Source organism: Podarcis erhardii, assembly GCF_964252035.2.
Source record: "Podarcis erhardii genome assembly, chromosome: 1".
Classification (NCBI taxonomy): domain Eukaryota; kingdom Metazoa; phylum Chordata; class Lepidosauria; order Squamata; family Lacertidae; genus Podarcis; species Podarcis erhardii.
Genome location: NC_138497.1, coordinates 10,670,940 through 10,690,629, shown reverse-complemented (window position 1 = coordinate 10,690,629; position 19,690 = coordinate 10,670,940). Strand labels below are relative to the sequence as shown.

The following is a 19,690-nucleotide window of genomic DNA, read 5'->3' as shown; positions in this document are numbered from 1 at the left end:
TCCACATTAAACAACAGAATGGGATGTGCCTGTTCTTGGAGTTCAAAGACATATTCCAGCAAGACAAAAACATTCAAGGAGGGAGCAAGATAGGTGGGGGGGGTGTTTAGGGGCGGTGGCTTGGAGACGATTGTGAGGTTGCTAGCCTGCTAGGGGTCTTGAGTGCTAAGTAGGGGAAGGATCCTGGGAACTGTGGTTTTGCAATTGTAGCAGAGTGCCCAGAGTCCCATTGCACAAAATTATCAGTCCTAAATCAATGGTCAACAAATCACCTTGCCAACAAAGGTCTGTATAGTTCAAGCTATGGTTTTCCCAGTGGTGATGTATGGAAGTGAGAGCTGGACCATAAAGAAGGCTGATCGCCGAAGAATTGATGCTTTTGAATTTGGTGCTGGAGGAGACTCTTGAGAGTCCCATGGACTGCAAGAAGATGAAACCTATCTATTCTGAAGGAAATCAGCCCTGAGTGCTCACTGGAAGCTGCATAGCAGAAGTGAGTTTCAAGTGGCAAAGTGACTTTGCAGATCACGTGATCTCCCAAACTCCTGTGAACAAAACTTTTCCAGTTAGCTCTGTTCTCCTCGCCTTCAGATGTAGACACACCCTGGACTGGGAGAGCTTGGCTTTGAGCCTTCGCCATGAAACGGTTTTGCATTTCATCTAGATATCAAAGCTCCCGATTCTATCTATGCACACAGCAGAAGAGAAGCGTTGAAGAGGCAGCTCTGACTTTCGCTAGCTAAAAAACGAACAAACAAAATCTGCTCTGAGGTCTGGAAGCGTGAGAAATAGAATCTGATGCTTATCTATAAATTAAGCCATATCATGCATCTTTGGGAAGGTGAGAGGAGTTATTTTCTTTATGCCACTCTTATAATTTTTTGGAATTTAGCTCTTTCTTTCTTTCTTTCTTTCTTTCTTTCTTTCTTTCTTTCTTTCCTGTGCCTTTTAATTGTTTCAGTTATCTTGTAAACAGCCCAGGAAATATGATCAAAGGGCAGTATTAAAAACAAATACTTACAATAAATAATACTTTTGGCACAGTGGATGCCTTTTTGGAAGAGAATGCCTACGTGGCAGGAACCCAAGATTGTTTGAGAAGTACAGGATTTGCAGTTCATGTTTATACATATAACTTTTGCATTATTTTTTTCCTTTATTGTACTATTTTTTTCCTGCTTAAGAAAACTTTGAAATTCATTTTATTTTTTCTACTTACTAATTTTCTACTTTAAAAAAAAAAAACCACAGAGAGACACAAAACCCTGCTTTGTTGGCATCTGTTATTATTATTGCATCTCACGCAGTAGCCCATATTCTCCTTGCTTATCCCTGGACCTCTCCCCTTCCTCTGTAGTTTCTCTGTGTCAAAATTATGACTGTAAACCCTTTGGGGCATGGGGCATGGAGACATAAAATACAGTGGTACCTCCGGTTAAGTACTTAATTCGTTCCGGAGGTCCGTACTTAACCTGAAACTGTTCTTAACCTGAAGCACCACTTTAGCTAATGGGGCCTCCTGCTGCTGCTGTGCCGCCGGAGCACAATTTCTGTTCTCATCCTGAAGCAAAGTTCTTAACCTGAGGTAATATTTCTGGGTTAGTGGAGTCTGTAACCTGAAGCGTATGTAACCTGAAGCGTATGTAACCCGAGGTACCACTGTACTGGGTCCCCCCCCCCCCGTTTTCATTACGTATCAACCAAAGGTGGAGTTTGGTCTTTCAGTGGCGCCCAGTGTGAGTCCAAAATTTGCCCTTCCCTCCTCTTCTCGCCTACCATTCTGTACATGCACTGCATCATACTGCGGCAAATCAGGATAAATGGTCAATAGGTTGTCTGCAGGCCATTTTTCCGGCAGGAACTTGCAGAAACTCAGCTCCGGCACTTCTCAGGTGGGCGCTATTGCATTGCCATCATTAGAAAACAATGGACTTGTTCACGGTGAGCTCCGACACCTCTTTTTTCTACAAAAATAGCACTGGTTGTCTGGAAGCGCTCTCATTCCACACAGTTCCCACAAAGAGCAATTCATGCACAATTCTGGGGAACAACAGCTGCAAAGTGCCGTGTAGGGCAAGTGGTTATTCAAGGCACTGACAAACAAAACACCTGCAAGCCGAGAAAAAGAAGAACAGGTGCAAAATACTGCGCTTTGTTTGATGGGCAACAGTGACGTCTCTGCAACCTTTGAGGGGAAATATGCAGATGGTGTGCAACTAAGGGCATGCGCTGCACAATGCACAAGGTCATAGTGACAGTGGGCAAGAAGCAGCTGGTCTCTGAGGCATATGGATCCCAGGCTGTTTGAAGCTGGAGTTGAGGATTAAATGACTCTCTGATGTTATTTTCCACACAGCTACCACCTTTGTGTTTAGCAAAGCATAGCGCAGGTGGAGAACATTTTTCAGGCTGAGGTCCATGCTCCTTTGGCTGAAGGAACGCAATACCTCAAGGACCACCTCTTTCCGTATGAACCCACCCGGACCCTGACATCATCTTTTGAGGGCGCATTAAATGACAGTCTGGACAAGTGTTATGTTTGTGCTTTAAAGTTGCAACATGCGCATAGGGAGAAGCAACAGGTGCACAAAACCCATTGAGACCACAGGCGTTGTGATTGCCAAAGAGACAAGCCACTTCTCAAACTGAAACCTACTACCTAAGGAAGCTTGCTATCCACATTAAACAACAGAATGGGATGTGCCTGTTCTTGGAGTTCAAAGACATATTCCAGCAAGGCAAAAACATTCAAGGAGGGAGCAAGATAGGTGAGGGGGGAGGGGGTGTTTAGGGGCGGTGGCTTGGAGATGATGGTGAGGTTGCTAGCCTGCTAGGGGTCTTGAGTGCTAAGTAGGGGAAGGATCCTGGGAACTATGGTTTTGCAATTGTAGCAGAGTGCCCAGAGTCCCATTGCACAAAATTATCAGTCCTAATGCAATGGCCAACAAATCACCTTGCCAACAAAGGTCCGTATAGTTAAAGCTATGGTTTTCCCAGTAGTGATGTATGGAAGTGAGAGCTGGACCATAAAGAAGACTGATCGCTGAAGAATGGATGCTTTTGAATTATGGTGCTGGAGGAGACTCTTGAAAGTCCCATGGACTGCAAGAAGATCAAACCAATCTTAAGGAAATCAGCCCTGAGTGCTCACTGGAAGGACAGATCCTGAAGCTGAGGCTCCTATACTTTGGCCACCTCATGAGAAGAGAAGACTCCCTGGAAAAGACCCTGATGTTGTGAAAGATGGAGGGCACAAGGAGAAGGGGATGACAGAGGACGAGATGGTTGGACAATGTTCTCGAAGCTACAAACATGAGTCTGACCAAACTGCGGGAGGCAGTGGAAGGCAGGAGTGCCTGGCGTGCTCTGGTCCATGGGGTCACAAAGAGTCGGACACGGCTAAACAACAATGCAATGGCTTAAATCAGCTTTATGTTTGTAGTGTTAACGAGGTCCTGGTTTTATTGCCGCTTTCCAGGCATACATCTTCTGATTAGGCAACGTTGCCGGCATCGTAACTATAGATTGTTAAAGGGATTTGTGGCGGTGTGGCCTGATTCAATAACCGCCAGTAAGGAAATGGCTGTAGATATCACTTGGAAAGTGAAACAAAGCGATCGGTTGTGGGTTGCCAAATATCAAGTTAACCTTTCTACCTTTATTTTCACCCTATACTTAAGAATTATTTGAGAGGTAGACTGGTATTACCGTCTTACGATATGGTTAAAGGTAAAGGGACCCCTGACCATTAGGTCCAGTCGTGGCCAACTCTGGGGTTGCGGCGCTCATCTCGCTTTATTGGCCAAGGGAGCCGGCGTCCAGCTTCCGGGTCATGTGGCCAGCATGACTAAGCCGCTTCTGGCGAACCAGAGCAGCGCACGGAAACGCCATTTACCTTCCCGCCGGAGTGGTACCTATTTATCTACTTGCACTTTGACATGCTTTCGAACTGCTAGGTTGGCAGGATACGATAGGGTTACAGTAAGGCTTTTAAGCACATTAAAGAATGAAGAAAAATAATGGAGAGAGGAGCGGAAAGAGAGAAAACAGGCAGGAGGAGCTGGATTCCTGCAAGTGTTCTGCTGACAGAGTTCTTTTAGCAGCGCCTTCGGTTTCCTTCCTTGCGGCACCGAATTTGCAGATCTAAAAGTCACAGCTCTAGCACTACCCCCTTGCAATAAGCAGACCTCTTCACACATTACAATTTTAGAGTGACACCATGCGTTGGAAGCGTACGACACATAGAGTGCGATTGCACCAATCGCATATCTGTAAGCATGTGTATTGTATAGGGTGGAATGACATTTCCCCTCCAGGGTGTGGGACTGTGGGTGGGTGTCAGAGAATTCACCCCACCCACCCACACAGCTCCTGAAAGAAAATCTGCAGAGGACTGTGGTGTTGTGCAATCTACCCACTCCCCGTGCAAACACTGCTACTGTATGCAGCACCCCCCACCACAGGGTTGCCAAAGACCCTCTAGTGCCTAGGGCGGCGCAGCAAACCTGTGTGTCAACACCGCCCCCCCCCCCAATTCAGGATGCACAATACTCAAGGCCAGTCAAGTTATTTGGCACCCGACAATCCCACAAGCACCTCTCCCCCTCTCAATAAAGTAAAACATTAAGTTAAAGAAACAACAATGCTTACCTTTCATGATACCTCCGATTTGCCTCCTGAGGCGCCCCGATTGCTGTTTATTCAGACACACTGCTGCCAATGCTTTCAGCCAGCACGTGAGAGGACTCAACACACATCCCAAAGTGCATGTGAAGGAGCCCTTCACATTGAAATAAAAAATTTAAGGATACATATATATTATAATAATAATATAATTAATATAATATAATAATATAATATAATATAATATAATATAATATAATATAATATAATATAATATAATATAATATAATATAATATAATATAATATAATATAATATAATATAATATAAATGTTCATAACTGCATATATAAACCACATGTCTGAAACCCCACAGAAAAAGTGCCTCCCAAATTGACCTCAAATATTTCTCTGCAAGGTTGAAGGAAAATGGAAAGCCTCCCCATTGTCTTTTTGTTCACAAATCCTGTCTTAAGGGTATGTCTGTGTATGAATAGGGTGAGCCTGTGACCTCAGGAACTAAGTATTTATCATTACAAAAGACTGGCCACGCTCCCCAGGTAATCCAATCAAGTGACCATTAATAGGTAACCTGCCAGACAGGAGATAAACAACACACTCAGATTTCTGTTGTAGACCGCCCTTTCTGTGATGTAGGTATGATGTATCTTGGGGTGGTCTTGAGCTATGCCCCTTCTGTGATGTATGTATGATGTTTCTGGGGGTGGTCTTAGACTCCAGGGTGGGCAATTTAAAATGTCTATATAAGGGCGGGCACACCTTTGTTCTGGGTCCTCCTCCTCTCCTGCAGGTGAGAGGAGCATCCTGTTGCAACAGTCAATAAAGATCAGGCTGCTTTGCTTCTCAATATTCTCTGGTTGGCTAACAAGATGGGTGACACCTGGCTTGAGAGCAGTACATGTGAAAAGGATCTAGGAGTCTTGGTTGACCACAAACTTGACATGAGCCAACAGTGTGATGCGGCAGCTAAAAAAGCCAATGCAATTCTGGGCTGCATCAATAGGAGTATAGCATCTAGATCAAGGGAAGTAATAGTGCCACTGTATTCTGCTCTGGTCAGACCTCACCTGGAGTACTGTGTCCAGTTCTGGGCGCCACAGTTCAAGAAGGACGCTGACAAACTGGAACGTGTCCAGACGAGGGCAACCAAAATGGTCAAAGGCCTGGAAACGATACCTTATGAGGAACGGCTAAGGGAGCTGGGCATGTTTAGCCTGGAGAAGAGGAGGTTCTATGATTCACGTTTCCTGCCTTGTTGCGTTTGGCTCCTTGCCTCCTTATCCCCGGACCCCTGACTTCGTGACTCCTTGCTTCTTGATCCTCAGACCCCTGACTTTGTGACTCCTTGCTTCTTGACCCTCGGACCCCTGACTTCGTGACTCCTTGCTTCTTGACCCTCGGACCCCTGACTTTGTGACTCCTTGCTTCTTGACCCTCGGACCCCTGACTTTGTGACTCCTTGCTTCTTGACCCTCAGACCCCTGACTTTGTGACTCCTTGCTTCTTGACCCTCAGACCCCTGACTTCGTGACTCCTTGCTTCTTGATCCTCAGACCCCTGACTTTGTGACTCCTTGCTTCTTGACCCTCGGACCCCTGACTTCGTGACTCCTTGCTTCTTGACCCTCGGACCCCTGACTTTGTGACTCCTTGCTTCTTGACCCTCAGACCCCTGACTTCGTGACTCCTTGCTTCTTGACCCTCGGACCCCTGACTTTGTGACTCCTTGCTTCTTGACCCTCAGACCCCTGACTTTGTGACTCCTTGCTTCTTGACCCTCGGACCCCTGACTTCGTGACTCCTTGCTTCTTGATCCTCGGACCCCTGACTTCACAACTCCTTGCTTCTTGATCTTTGGACCCTTGGCTTCTTGACTCCTGGCTCTCTGACCCTCGGACTCTTGGCTTCCTGACTTCTGGCCTCTCATTCCTGCTCCCAACCCGCCATCTTGCCCCTGGTCCCGACGTCCTCAGCTGGGACTTTGATCACCCGTAAACCAGACTGTGACAGTTGCAGAATATCAAGAGTAAAAAAAAGTAAAGGTAAAGGACCCCTGGACAATTAAGTCCAGTCAAAGGCGACTATGAGGTTGCGGCGCTCATCTCGCTTTCTGGCTGAGGGAACCGGCATTTGTCCACAGACAGCTTTCTGGGTCATGTGACCAGCATGACTAAACCGCTTCTGGCGCAACAGAACACCATGATGGAAACCGGAGCGCACGGAAATGCTGTTTAACTTCCGTCCGCAGCGGTACCTATTTATCTACTTGCACTGGTATGCTTTTGAACAGCTAGGTTGGCAAGAGCTGAGAGAGAAATTGGATTTAGCAAAGTGTTAAAATACAGGCCATACCAGTTTCTCATGTTCTGGAAATCGCCTGGGAGATCAGCAATTAATCAAAGATTAAGAGAAGATAATAGGCCATTAGCAAAGCCAGAGAGTGGAGGCTATCAATGGGAGAGGCTCCTCCCTCAGCTTTGAGATAGGTAGATGGATTTGCAGCTGGCTGACTGACCGAACCTAAAGAGTGCTCATTAGTGGTTCTTCCTCATTGTGGGGGAAAGTGACAAGTGGAGTGACACTTGTCCTGGGTCCGTTGCTGTTCAGTGTCTTTGTAAACGACTTGCAGGAAGGAACTGAAGTGATGTTCATCCAATTTGCAGACGACACCAAACTGGGAGAGGTAGCTAATGCAGGAGAAGACAGAATCAGGATTCAAAATGACCTTAACAGATTGGAGAACTGGGCGCTAGCTCACTAAATGAATTTCAATAGGGACAAATGTAAGGTTCTGCACTTAGGCAGGAAAAATCAGATGCACAAATAAAACACCAGGGACGCCTGGCTAACTAGTATCAGAGCTTTTTTTTTCCAGCTGGAACTCACCGGAACTCAGTTCTGGCACCCCTCAGACAGGCATCATTGCCATTCTAAGAGAACAAGGGAGGTGTTCATGGTGAGTTTTGGCATCTTTTTTCTAGAAAAAAAGCACTTCTGGTAGTACATATGAAAAGAATCGAGGGGTCATGGTGGACCACAAGCTTAACATGAGACAACAGTGTGATGCAGCAGCAAGAGAGGGCTAATTGTATTCTAGGTTGCGTCAACAGAAGTCTAGTGGCCAGAAGTAATAAAGGTAAAGAGTAAAGGGACCCCTGACTATTAGGTCCAGTCGTGGCCGACTCTGGGGTTGAGGCGCTCATCTCGCTTTACTGGCCGAGGGAGCCGGCTTACAGGTTCCGGGTCATGTGGCCAGCATGACTAAGCTGCTTCTGGTGAACCAGAGCAGTGCACGGAAACACCGTTTACCTTCCCACTGGAGTGGTACCTATTTATCTACTTGCACTTTGACGTGCTTTCGAACTGCTAGGTTGGCAGGAGCAGGGACCGAGCAACGGGAGATTCGAACCGCCGACCTTCTGATCGGCAAGTCCTAGGCTCTGTGGTTTAACACACAGCACCACCCGCGTCGCTTTTAAGGGAAGTAATAGTAGCTCTCTATTCTGCCTTTGCCAGACCACACTTGGAATACTGTGTCCAATTCTGGGCACCACAATTTAGGAAGGATATTGATAAACTGGAAAGTGTGCAGAGGAGGGCAACCTCATAGGGTGATATCTGTCTATGTCCTACTCAGCACTCAACATCTGCTGCCTGGAGTAGCTGTCTCAGATTACCCAACGAAAGGACCTTCTCTCTATCTTTTGACAGCCTTCTTAAGACAGAGTCCTGATCTTATTGCAGTCTGCAGTAATGTTTCAGCAAAGTTAATGTTACAACTTGATCCTGTGTGTATTTACCTGGAAGTAAGCCCAGCTGTGCCCAGTGGGGCTTACTCCCAAGGCAATACAAGCAGGTTTGCAGCTCGAATCCTCTTAACTAAGGGCTTTTCCAAAGGACGGTGACTTTGGGCTAGGAACGCACACAAGATACCCGACTTGTGGTGTGGCACCCAGACAGCATTCTTCAAAGAGCTTGCAATGTGGGGCTATCCAAGCACAGTGGTGCCTCGCAAGACGAAATTAATCCGTTCCGTGAGGCTCTTCGTATAGCAGTTTTTTCGTCTTGCGAAGCAAGCCCATTGACAGCTTAGCGGATTAGCGCTATTAGCGGTTTAGCAGCTTTTAGCAGATCAGCTGATAAGCGGCTTATCAGCGGATCAGCTGATAAGCGGCTTAGCGGCTTAGGAAAAGGGGGGAAAGGGGGGGGGAACCCGCAGGAACTCGCAAGACATTTCGTCTTGCGAAGGAAGCCCATAGGGAAATTCGTTTTGCGAAGCGCCTCCAAAACGGAACACCCTTTCGTCTAGCGGGTTTTCCGTCTTGCGAGGCGTTCGTCTTGCGGGGCACCACTGCACTTGTAATCCAAGCATCTGTTTCTGCTGCAAGGGCATTAAATTTCCCCAGTGTTAATGCTGCAGTCATTCGCCTCCTGGAGCAAACCGGGTTTAAATAAATGAGACTTATTCCGAGGAAGCAAGCATAGGATTATGCAGTGCATTGAGCAAATGCACTCTTCCGCTAACCAGCATATATGTCAGGGCAGATGTTGGGAGCAAGTCAGCCATAACTCACAAGGTGCCAGTGAAGTTAACTTTGTGTTCAAAGAAACTAAACAGCTCAGGCCTAGCGAGCACAGCAACTCTTTCCAGCAGGTCTAACCCCAATGAGGTAACGTATTTTTCGCCCTATAGGATGCACTTTTCCCCCTCCAAAAATGAAGGGCAAATGTGTGTGCGTCCTATGGGGCGAATGCAGGCTTTCGCACCGACCCCTCTCGCTCTCCAGGCTTCAGGAAGCTCTCTGCAAGCCTTGGGAGCCTGCGTGACTTCCCATTGGGCTCCCAAGGCTTGCAGATATCTGCCCGAAGCCCGGGGTGGCGCTCCACCGTTGTTCCCCGCCACCCCGTTGTTCCCCGACCTGGTTTGGAGGCTGGCGGTGGGGAAAGCATCACTTCTCCCCACCGCCAGCCCCACAAGCTCGGGGGACACCTTCCCGTTGTTCCCCGACCTGGTTTGGAGGCTGGCGGTGGGGAAAGCAGCGCTTCTCCCCACCGCCAGCCCCACAAGCTCGGGGGACAGCGGGGAGGCGGAGCGCCACCTTCCCATTGTTCCCCGACCTGATTTGGAGGCTGGCGGTGGGGAAAGCTTGGGCTTCCCCCGCCCCAGCCCCGCGCCTGGGGGGGGGATATTTTTCTTTATTTCCACCCCCCAAAATTAGGTGCGCCCTATGGGCCGGTGCGCCCTATAGGGCGAAAAATACGGTAGTTGCAAGGACTGAAGGTCCCTGGCTTCCCACAGCTCTCTAAGTCTCCTCCCACCCCCTGTACATTCCCGAGCAATCTGAGACTCTGGTCGGCTTGCCTGTCTTTGCTTTGCCCTCTTCATACGTCTTTGGGTCTGGGCGACCAGGGAGGAGGGGAGCTAGTTGCAGCTGGAGAGGGAGACCTCTTGGCTTCTTGACCACCCTGGTCCATCTTAGCCTCTTGGTCCCCCTGCTCTCCAGCCTCTGCTTCTGGACCACTCTCTGCCACAGCCTCTTCCTGCTCACTAAACCCTGTTACCACTTCATCTTCCAACACCAACACCTCCCTGTCTGCTCCCTCTCCTCCCTCTGACCATGCATGGCGTCCAACCACCACTCCCTGGGCTCCGAGCTGTCTTCCCATGGAGGTTTCCCAACTGGTGCCTCCCACTCCTCCTCTGTCTCCAGCCAATGCATGACAATATATTTACATCAGTGTCTGCAAGATCCCATAATCTACAGACAAGAACTCATTTCTGTGAGTGCCTGCTTATTTTCCTACATGAATTGCTTCCCACAAATGCCTTGAAGTGATTGCACAATTTAAAAAAGCCAACAGCAAGAAGAGTTGCGCTATTTCATATAGTAAAACAATTGCGACAATTAAAAACACGTTCAAAGGTACCCCTGACCATTGGGTCCAGTTGCAGATAACTCTGGGGTTGCAGCGCTCATCTCGCTCTATAGGCCGAGGGAGCCGGCGTTTGTCCGCAGACAGCTTCCGGGTCATGTGGCCAGCATGACTAAGCCGCTTGTGGCAAACCAGAGCAGTGCACGGAAATGCCGTTTACCTTCCCGCCCGAGCAGTACCTATTTATCTACTTGCACTGGTGTGCTTTCGAACTGCTAGGTGGGCAGGAGCTGGAACCGAACAATAGGAGCTCACCCCGTTGCGGGGATTCAAACTACTGACCTTCCAATCGGCAAGCCCTAGGCTCAGTGGTTTAGACCACAGCGCCACCTGCCTCCCCCCCAAAAGCTTACACATAAGTAAAGTTATATTGTATTATCACATTGCTGTATTGCTTTAGATTGTTATAAGGTGTACACTCCTTGTTTCTTCAGCTTGTAAACCACCTTGGGTATTGTAAGATAGAAAGACGGTATACAAATTAAAAGCGATGATGATTTTTGTGTGCGAAAACCATGTCAAATCCAATGACAGGCAACAGGCTAGAATAAATATCTCCCCTTCAAAGTCTTCTTGAAAAAGGAAGATCTTCACTGGACATCAAATAGACAACAGAGGCAGCACCTTTCGATATGCATTTTTTTTGTCATTGCTTTTATTTAACACAATGTATGTACCGCTTGATTGTTGTAAAACCTCTAAGTGGTTTACAATTGATATTAAAATTATAAATAAAAATAGTAAAACAGCATTTCAAAATAATTAGCAATATGAGGTAGTAATGAAACACATTGATATCTCTTGTCCAAACAGAAATGTTTTAACAGGTGCTGGAAAGAGCACAACAAGGGCACTTGCTTAATGTCAATAGACAGGGAGTTCCACTGTCCTAAAAGATTGTTTTCACAGCCGTGTATCAGGTGGTACAGTACCAGTTCCACAGATCGAAGCTGTAAGCTGAACATTTTTTGGGGGGGGGGTGAAGGGTGTTATAGAAATATGTTGAACAAACAAACCAGCAAAGTACCGTATTTTTCGCTCTATAAGACGCACCAGACCATAAGACGCACCTAGTTTTTGGAGGAGGAAAACAAGAAAAAAAAAATTCCGAATCTCAAAAGCCAGAACAGCAAGAGGGATGGCTGCGCAGCAAAAGCAGCGATCCCTCTTCCTGTTCTGGCTTCTGGGATGGCTATGCAGCCTGCATTCACTCCATAAGACGCACACACATTTCCCCTTACTTTTTAGAAAGGAAAAAGTGAGTCTTATAGAGCAAAAAATACGGTAACTTTTAACTAAAGTGAGCCACGAGAGGCAGGCAACTAAGGCTATGCACACATTAGTGGCTTGAAAGACAGCGAGGTGATCTCTCCTTCCAGTTTCTCAAAGTTCTGTACATGCCAGGGAAGGGGCAGAGATAACTTTGCCAGTTACCCATTACCTGATTTGTTTCCCTCCAATTCACTGAAGCTGTCATCAGGGTAAGTCGCCGGCTGCCTGAAATGCAGGCAGCACAGACTGACCTCTGCTTCCGAGGGCGGAAGCTGATTTGAGGGAAAGGGCATCAGACAAGAGAGACAGGATCCAGATGGATCATGGCTCACGTCATACGTACTTTGGCTTCAACCGCCAGCTGTGGGAGCGGAATGAAGCTGGAGTGACCATTGATGTGTGTGCACAAGCCAAGCAAAGAAAAGGGATCGGGTGGGCATTTGTTGACTTTTAAAGCGGAAAAAAATTGCCAATTGACTGTCTGATACAGTGGTACCTCAGGTTACATACGCTTCAGGTTACACACTCCGCTAACCCAGAAATAGTGTTCCAGGTTAAGAACTTTGCTTCAGGATGGGAACAGAAATCGTGCTCCGGCAGTGCGGCGGCAGCGGAAGGCCCCATTAGCTAAAGTGGTGCTTCAGGTTAAGAACAGTTTCAGGTTAAGAACGGACCTCCAGAATGAATTAAGTACTTAACCTGAGGTACCACTGTATATGATTTGTGGATTTGCAAAAAAGAAAAATGGGGGGGGGGTCCCTAGGTAAGAAGCAATGCCAAAAGTTTGTCTCTTCCATATGCAGAAACCGAATATGCAAGACTGAGTAATACTAGTAATAGGAAGAAGAATATTTTTTTTATTTGCACCCTGCCCACCTGACTGGGTTTTCCCAGCCACTCTGGAGTGTCAACAGATGCTGAGATGCTAACATTTTCTGTACCTTGCCCTCAGCCACAACTAGGTCGGGCTGCTGGGAGGGAGGCAGACACTATATCCCAGTCATAGTCTTACAACAGCTGGGCAAAGTCCTCAGTCAGTCTCATGAAATGGAGGTTCACCTTTTACACAGAGGCAGAGAAAGCTTACGCCGTGTTCAAAACCTTTCATATACACTATTTGTGCATTAAATACACACACACACACATTGGTCTTCAAAACAGCTTATAATTAAAAGCCACACAGAGGTAATTTATAATTACACTAGCATTATTATCATAATTAATAATGTCAGAAACATCTTTGTTTTGCCAAGCATTTTTACAAAATTCATTTGACTCTGTGTTCATCATTTGTTTGGCATTTCATGATTTTATAATCTTACGTTATTTTTAATTATTTTATTGTTCTCCTGGTCTTGTGGGCCACGTTCTTTGCTGTCCCTGACTTGTGGAAGGCAGAAACAGGATTGAAGAGGACCTTAACAGACTGGAGAACTGGGCGCAACCTAACAAAACAAATTTCAATAGGGACAAATGTAAAGTTCTGCACTTAGGCAGAAAGAACCAATGCACAAATATACTGCTCACTAGCAGTACATGTAAAAAAAGGATCTAGGGGTCTTGGTGGACCACAAGCTGAACATGAGTCCACCGTGTGATGCAGCAGCAAAAAAAGCAAATTCTATTCTAGGCTGCATCAACAGAAGTACAGTGGTACCTCGGGTTACATATGCTTCAGGTTACAGACTCTGCTAACCGAGAAATAGTACCTCGGGTTAAGAACTTTGCTTCAGGATGAGAACAGGAATCGTGCTCCGGCGACGGCAGCAGGAGGCCCCATTAGCTAAAGTGGTGCTTCAGGTTAAGAACAGTTTCAGGTTAAGAACGGACCTCCGGAACGAATTAAGTACTTAACCCGAGGTACCACTGTATAGTGTTCAGATCAAGGGAAGTAATAGTAGTTCTCTGGGTAAAGGTAAAGGTACTGGTGTTTGTCCACACTTTGATGTGCTTTCGAACTGCTAGGTTGGCAGGAGCTGGGACAGAGCAATGGGAGCTCACCCTCTCGCAGGGATTCGAACCGCCGACCTTCTGATTGGCAAGCCCTAGGCTCTGTGGTTTAGACCACAGCGCCACCCACATTCCTATTTTGCCGTAATTAGCTCTCTATTTTGCCGTAATTAGACCACACTTGTAATACTGTGTCCAATTCTGGGCGTCACAAGTTGGAACGTGTGCAGAGGAAGGTGACCAAGATGAAGAAGGGTCTGGAAACCAAGCTTTATGAGGAACAGTTGAAGGAGCTGGATATGTTTTGCCTGGAAAACAGGACACTGAGAGGAGAATTACAGTATTGTTGTTGTTGTTTAGTCGTTTAGTTGTGTCCGACTCTTCGGGACCCTATGGACCAGAGCACGCCAGGCACTCCTGTCTTCCACTGCCTCCTGCAGTTTGGTCAAACTCATGTTCGGAGCTTCGAGAACACTGTCCAACCATCTCATCCTCTGTCGTCCCCTTCTCCTTGTGCCCTCCATCTTTCCCAACATCAGGGTCTTTTCCAGGGAGTCTTCGCTTCTCATGAGGTGGCCAAAGTATTGGAGCCTCAGCTTCAGGATCTGTCCTTCCAGTGAGCACTCAGGGCTGATTTCCTTAAGAATGGATAGGTTTGATCTTCTTGCAGTCCATGGGACTCTCAAGATGTTGAGCTTCAGACCATATTTTGCGCTCTCCCCTTTGACCCTCATTAAAAGCTTCTTTAATTCCTCCTCACTTTCTTCCATCAAGGTTGCGTCATCTGCATATCTGAGGTTGTTGATATTTCTTCTGGCAATCTTAATTCCGGTTTGGGATTCATCCAGCCCAGCCTTTCGCATGATGAATTCTGCATATAAGTTAAATAAGCAGGGAGACAATATACAGCCTTGTCCTACTCCTTTCCCAATTTTGAGCCAATCAGTTGTTCCATATCCAGTTCTAACTGCAGCTTACAGTATAGGAAACAGCTATTTACCACTCCCCCCCCCAAAAAAAATAATTAAAAACACTTTCAATTCTATTTGATTTATTTATTTTAAATCTCCTTTAGCCCTGCTTTAATCAATCAATCAATCAATCAATCAATCAATCAATCAATCAATCAATGTGGTGGGAGGGAGCAGTTTCCTGCTGTGTGTGGGGGGGGAAGAGTAAGGGGCTAGCGAAGGGCTTCTGTCCTTCTGCGCATGTGTGGCAGGCGCGCCGCCGCCGCCGCCGCCGCGCGCTCCCGATCTCTCTCTCCTCCCCCCCCCTCCCATCCTCGGCGGCTCCTTTCTCCTTCTCTCTCTTCCCTCGCGCCCACGTTCCAGCGGCTCCAACCGCCTCTCCGGCGGGAGGGGTGGGAGGGGAACGAGGCCACTGCGCGTGCGCGCTCCGCCTGAGTGGCGGCGCCTCCTCGGGCGGCAGGCGGGACTTGGGCGCTGGAGCCGAGGGAGGGAGAGCGGAGAGGACCGAGCGGCCGACGGAGCAACGGACTGACGCGACGCCGGGACGGAATGACGGGTAGAGCAGCCCTGGCCGAGCGCCCCCTCCCCTCGACGCCCTCCCCGTCACGACCGCGCCCCCACCCCACATTTCTTCTCCCCCCCCCACCCGCCCCTCGCCTCTCCCCCCACCCCCACTGAGGCGTTTCCCCAGCGCTTGAGGTAACCCCCGACCCCAAAGTCAGGGCCTCCCCCCACCCCACATCCTCAGCCCCACCGCCTGCCCTGCCCTCCCCAACCCCACTTTCCTCGTGTAGCCAAAACCCCACTAACCTCCCTCTTTCTCGCCCCCCCCCCCCAGTTTCTATGGCTTTGGGGGGGAGGGGGCAGCCAAAGTCCTTTGGAGCAGGAGCTCCCCACAAGCCCAAGCCCCCCCCATTTCCTCCTTTCCTCCACCCCCAGGGGATGGGCTCCCGACGTCTTCGCTTGACCCCCCCCCCAAACCATTTTTAAAAAAGGTTTATCTCTTTTTTAAAATAGGTGCTTGTATATGTGCATGATGTATGTATGAAACCGCTCTTGACGCTCTTCCGAATCTCTCTCCCCCCAGTGCAGCACCCCTGATTTTGGACTCGCCTTCCTAAGCCGACAGCTGCCTCCTCCTGGCCGGAGCCCTTCAGGATGTCCTCCTTGCGCCGCCTGGCCGACTGCCTGCAGGATTCGGAGAAGGTCGCCGCTTTCCAGAGGCTGTGCGGCGTGCAAGCGCCCCCAGAGTGGCGGCCTGCCCCTTCTCCCCCCCAGCCCCTGGAGCCCGGGGCCCCGGTGGCCAACGGCAACTGCCCGACCACCCAGCCAGATGGCGCGAGCGACGGGAGGTGCCGCTTCCAAGGCCCCTGCAGTGTGGGCGAGAAGGGTGATGTGTGGCACTCAAACGGGGTGCTCTCCGGGGGAGCCTGCGGTGGGGTGGAAGCCCAGATCAAGCCCCCGAAGAAAGAGGAGAAGCCTGGGCTCGGGGTTCCCAAAAAGCAGCCTCGGCGCAACTCTCTGACTGGGGAAATGATATGCCAGGATTTCACCATCCGCAGCCCCTTCCTCTATTACCTGTTCAGCCTGGGCACGGAGCTGGGCAACGAGCTCTTCTACATCCTCTTTTTCCCCTTCTGCATCTGGAACCTGGATGCTTGGCTGGGCAGGAGGCTCATCATCGTTTGGGTTTGGGTCATGTACCTGGGCCAGTGTACCAAGGACCTTATCCGTTGGCCCAGACCTGCATCCCCACCCGTGGTCAAGCTGGAGGTTTTCTACAACTCCGAGTACAGCATGCCCTCTACGCATGCCATGTCGGGCACTGCCATCCCAGTGACATTACTGTTGTTCAGCTATGGACGGTGGCAGGTAAGAGACAACCCCCCCCCCCGGTGTTTAAGGTGTTCAGTCAAGGTTGCTGTGTTATCGGTGGAACAGTCTGGTGGAAATACAAAATAGTACTCTTTTAAAAAATCATTTTATTCAGTAAGAGTTAAAACAAAAGCATTGCTTTAAAAACATTATCCAGTAGGTGTTTAGATAGTTGGGAGGCTTGATCTTTATATAGTACTTCCAGGATTAGAATGCTGACAAACTTGGTAGGTTTTTTTTAATGGGGACAGTATGCCCTGCTGAGTTACAAACAGCAGGATCTCTTGTTAAAGTTTCATTTTGTTAACTGCGAGTTATTGTATCTTCTGGCACTACACATGCTTTTACTCTGTGGGAGTTAGGCTGGAAATCAGGTGATTTCTATAGGCCACAGAAGGATTTGAAAATAGAAATGTGTGTTTGAAGTCATTTTCGATTTCTTCAGTTAGCAAAGTAAATATACTTTCCACAAGGCCTATCTGTATTAGAATCTTACAGCCATTTACAGACTTGTGTAGACTAATAAAACACCCCAGTGTTCCTCCTACTTCCTCTAAATATCTCTAGTTTCGAACTACATTTCTAGACTGACATGCAGTAACTTCTGATTTTAATTGTAGATGAAGGCTGCAGCCCTTTGCAAAATTACTTGGAAATAAACTGCCTTGAATTCCAGTTAAATTTCTAGCTTAAAGAAGCCCTGATTTGAAACTACAAATGGAGAGTGCAAATTTAACAATGCTATCCTATTTTTTGGATGTAAATCTCGCATCCAGTGGGGCTTCTAGGTGAGTGTGCATGGGGTTGTATCCTGCTTCCAAGTAAACCGCTACATGAGTGCACTGCAAGTAGTTTGCAAACTTTGGCTATGGTGTCACTCCAGTCACCACTAACCAGTCACATGAAACAGCTAGTGGCCCTGGATGAGAAAATTCACATATGTATCTGTGTCAAAAGATTGATTTTGGCAGTTCACTGGTGCATGGATAAGCATCTGTTGCAGGTATGATTGTGTTTCCGGATGCATACATGCTTTTGCATCAGCTGATTTCCTTTAGGTTTTGAAGCTTTTGAGTTTCTGCCTCCTTCAGAATACAGCGGTACCTCGAGTTAAGAACTTAATTTGTTCTGGAGGTCCGTTCTTAACCTAAAACTGTTCTTAACCTGAAGCACCACTTTAGCTAATGGGGCCTCCCGCTGCTGTGTGATTTCTGTTCTCATCCTGAAGCAAAGTTCTTAATCTGAGGTACTATTTCTAGGTTAGTGGAGTCTGTAACCTGAAGCGTCTGTAACCCGAGGTACCACTGTGCACTACGAAATTTGCGCTTCATTTTTATGTTGCCTTTCATGCTATGGGTCCATAAAGTAACTGTAAATTATTGGTGACCATCTGCTGGAGTTGGCCAAGCCTGGGATGTACCAGCTGGAGAACATCTTGGAATAGAGATTATGCCATTTTCTTGCTACTAATTGTGTCACATTTCTGGACAAAGTTCTTCTTTTCAGCCATCACGATGTTCCTTAAGCCCTTTGCACTCATGTTAGTTAATTTTCCCAAGGTTTTCTATCTGGTGTATTCTGGTACTGTTAAAATATATATATATATGCTTCCTTAAAAAAATCCCTAGCACCCCTATCTGTGCTGGTCATATCCTGTTGTTATCTAAGAAAATAAGAAGCTCAGTGAGCGATGACTGAAAACATGCAAACCTATTGTGAAGACCTGTTCTGTGGAGGCTATTTCTTTCACAGATGTGCAACTCCTATAATATTGGTTAGTGTAAAAACCCCTCAAACCTTGCCCCTTCTTCCACCTGTGTTGCCCACTAGTTGTATACTATTTTGAGTAACTGGGTTTTCTACCCAGCTATAGTAGGGTTATCTTGCACAGTACGCGTGAAAACAATATGAGAAATGTCCAGAATAAGGAAGGATCCGGATTATGGCAATTGGAATAGAAGATACTGTGCTTTGATGCCACATAATGCATTAAAAATTTTAAATTTATTTAGTTACTTGGTTGTTTACATTTATATAGCATTCTTTCCATCATGAAACCCAAGGTGACACACACATTGTTCCTAGGAGGTCTCCCATCTGGCAAATATGGACCAGTAAAACTAAAATGTATGTTCCGTTAAAGTGAATAAAGGATTTGGGTTGTTATGCTTCCCTAAACCGGACTGTCTGTTAATTTTGTCTAATCTTCCAGGGAAATGCTCTTAAAGGGAAGGTTCTTTGATAGAATGTGAAAGGTTTTAGTTTTGGATTATATGGTTAATAGTTAATGAAATCCTGACTAGTGTTTCCATTGCCCATGAGTACTTCATGAGGATTTCAAGCTGTGCAAGGAAAGGCGTGCATGTGAGACATGAAGCTGATGTGAGCAAGCTTTAGAGAGGTGATTATGTTTACATTTATAAAATACTAACAATATTCTAAGCACCATGCAGATATTAAAAGACTATATAGTATCTACTGCAAGCTCACTATTGAATAGGCACAATAGAAGAGGAAAGCAAGCAGGTGCTCTTTTTCTGGCCAGTGGATGGGGCCAGATTGGTTTCTCCCTTCTGAATATGTTCTTTCTGAGAGCAGGGGGTGCAGCTCCTCAGTGGCCTACTGTTTACATATAATATAATATAATATAATATAATATAATATAATATAATATAATATAATGTAATATAAATTCCCTCTATTTTCAAAGTCCAGGTGTAAGTGCTGTTGCTTGCATACCCAAATTGGTGCCACTCATGCACAAGATGAAGATTATCAACATACTTTGGGGGACCTCAAGGTTTACAGAAATACAAAACACTGCAAGATTTTATTGGCAGTGATCCTTGACCCTACAAGTTACTAATTTTTCATTTCTGTGCTGGGCAATTTAATAGATGCTGTAGATTGTCTTAAGCACAGTAAAAGGAAGCCAGGTCATGATTGGCACTTGTGCTGTTGAAAGCTGTCCAATTTGTTGTTTTATTTATTATAGCAATTTATATCTCACCTTCCCTGCAGGGAGATCAAAGTGAGGTATAAGTTTT

General features: G+C 47.0%; 1 protein-coding gene across 3 annotated transcripts in view; it reads left to right on the top strand.

The window, feature by feature from the left end:
- Positions 1–595: 595 nt before the first annotated feature.
- Positions 596–19,690, top strand: part of SGPP1 (sphingosine-1-phosphate phosphatase 1) — a 34,612-nt gene continuing 15,517 nt past the window's right edge. Inside the window, exons 1-2 of one of the 3 annotated variants that reach the window (XM_081863585.1) lie at positions 596–841; positions 15,856–16,640. In XM_081863585.1, the coding sequence (XP_081719711.1) occupies positions 15,927–16,640 (714 nt within the window). In that variant the 5' untranslated portion in view covers positions 596–841; positions 15,856–15,926. Of the gene's footprint in view, positions 842–15,175; positions 15,325–15,855; positions 16,641–19,690 lie in introns of those variants that run through there. The other 2 variants (XM_081863584.1, XM_081863586.1) reach the window with 2 other exon arrangements.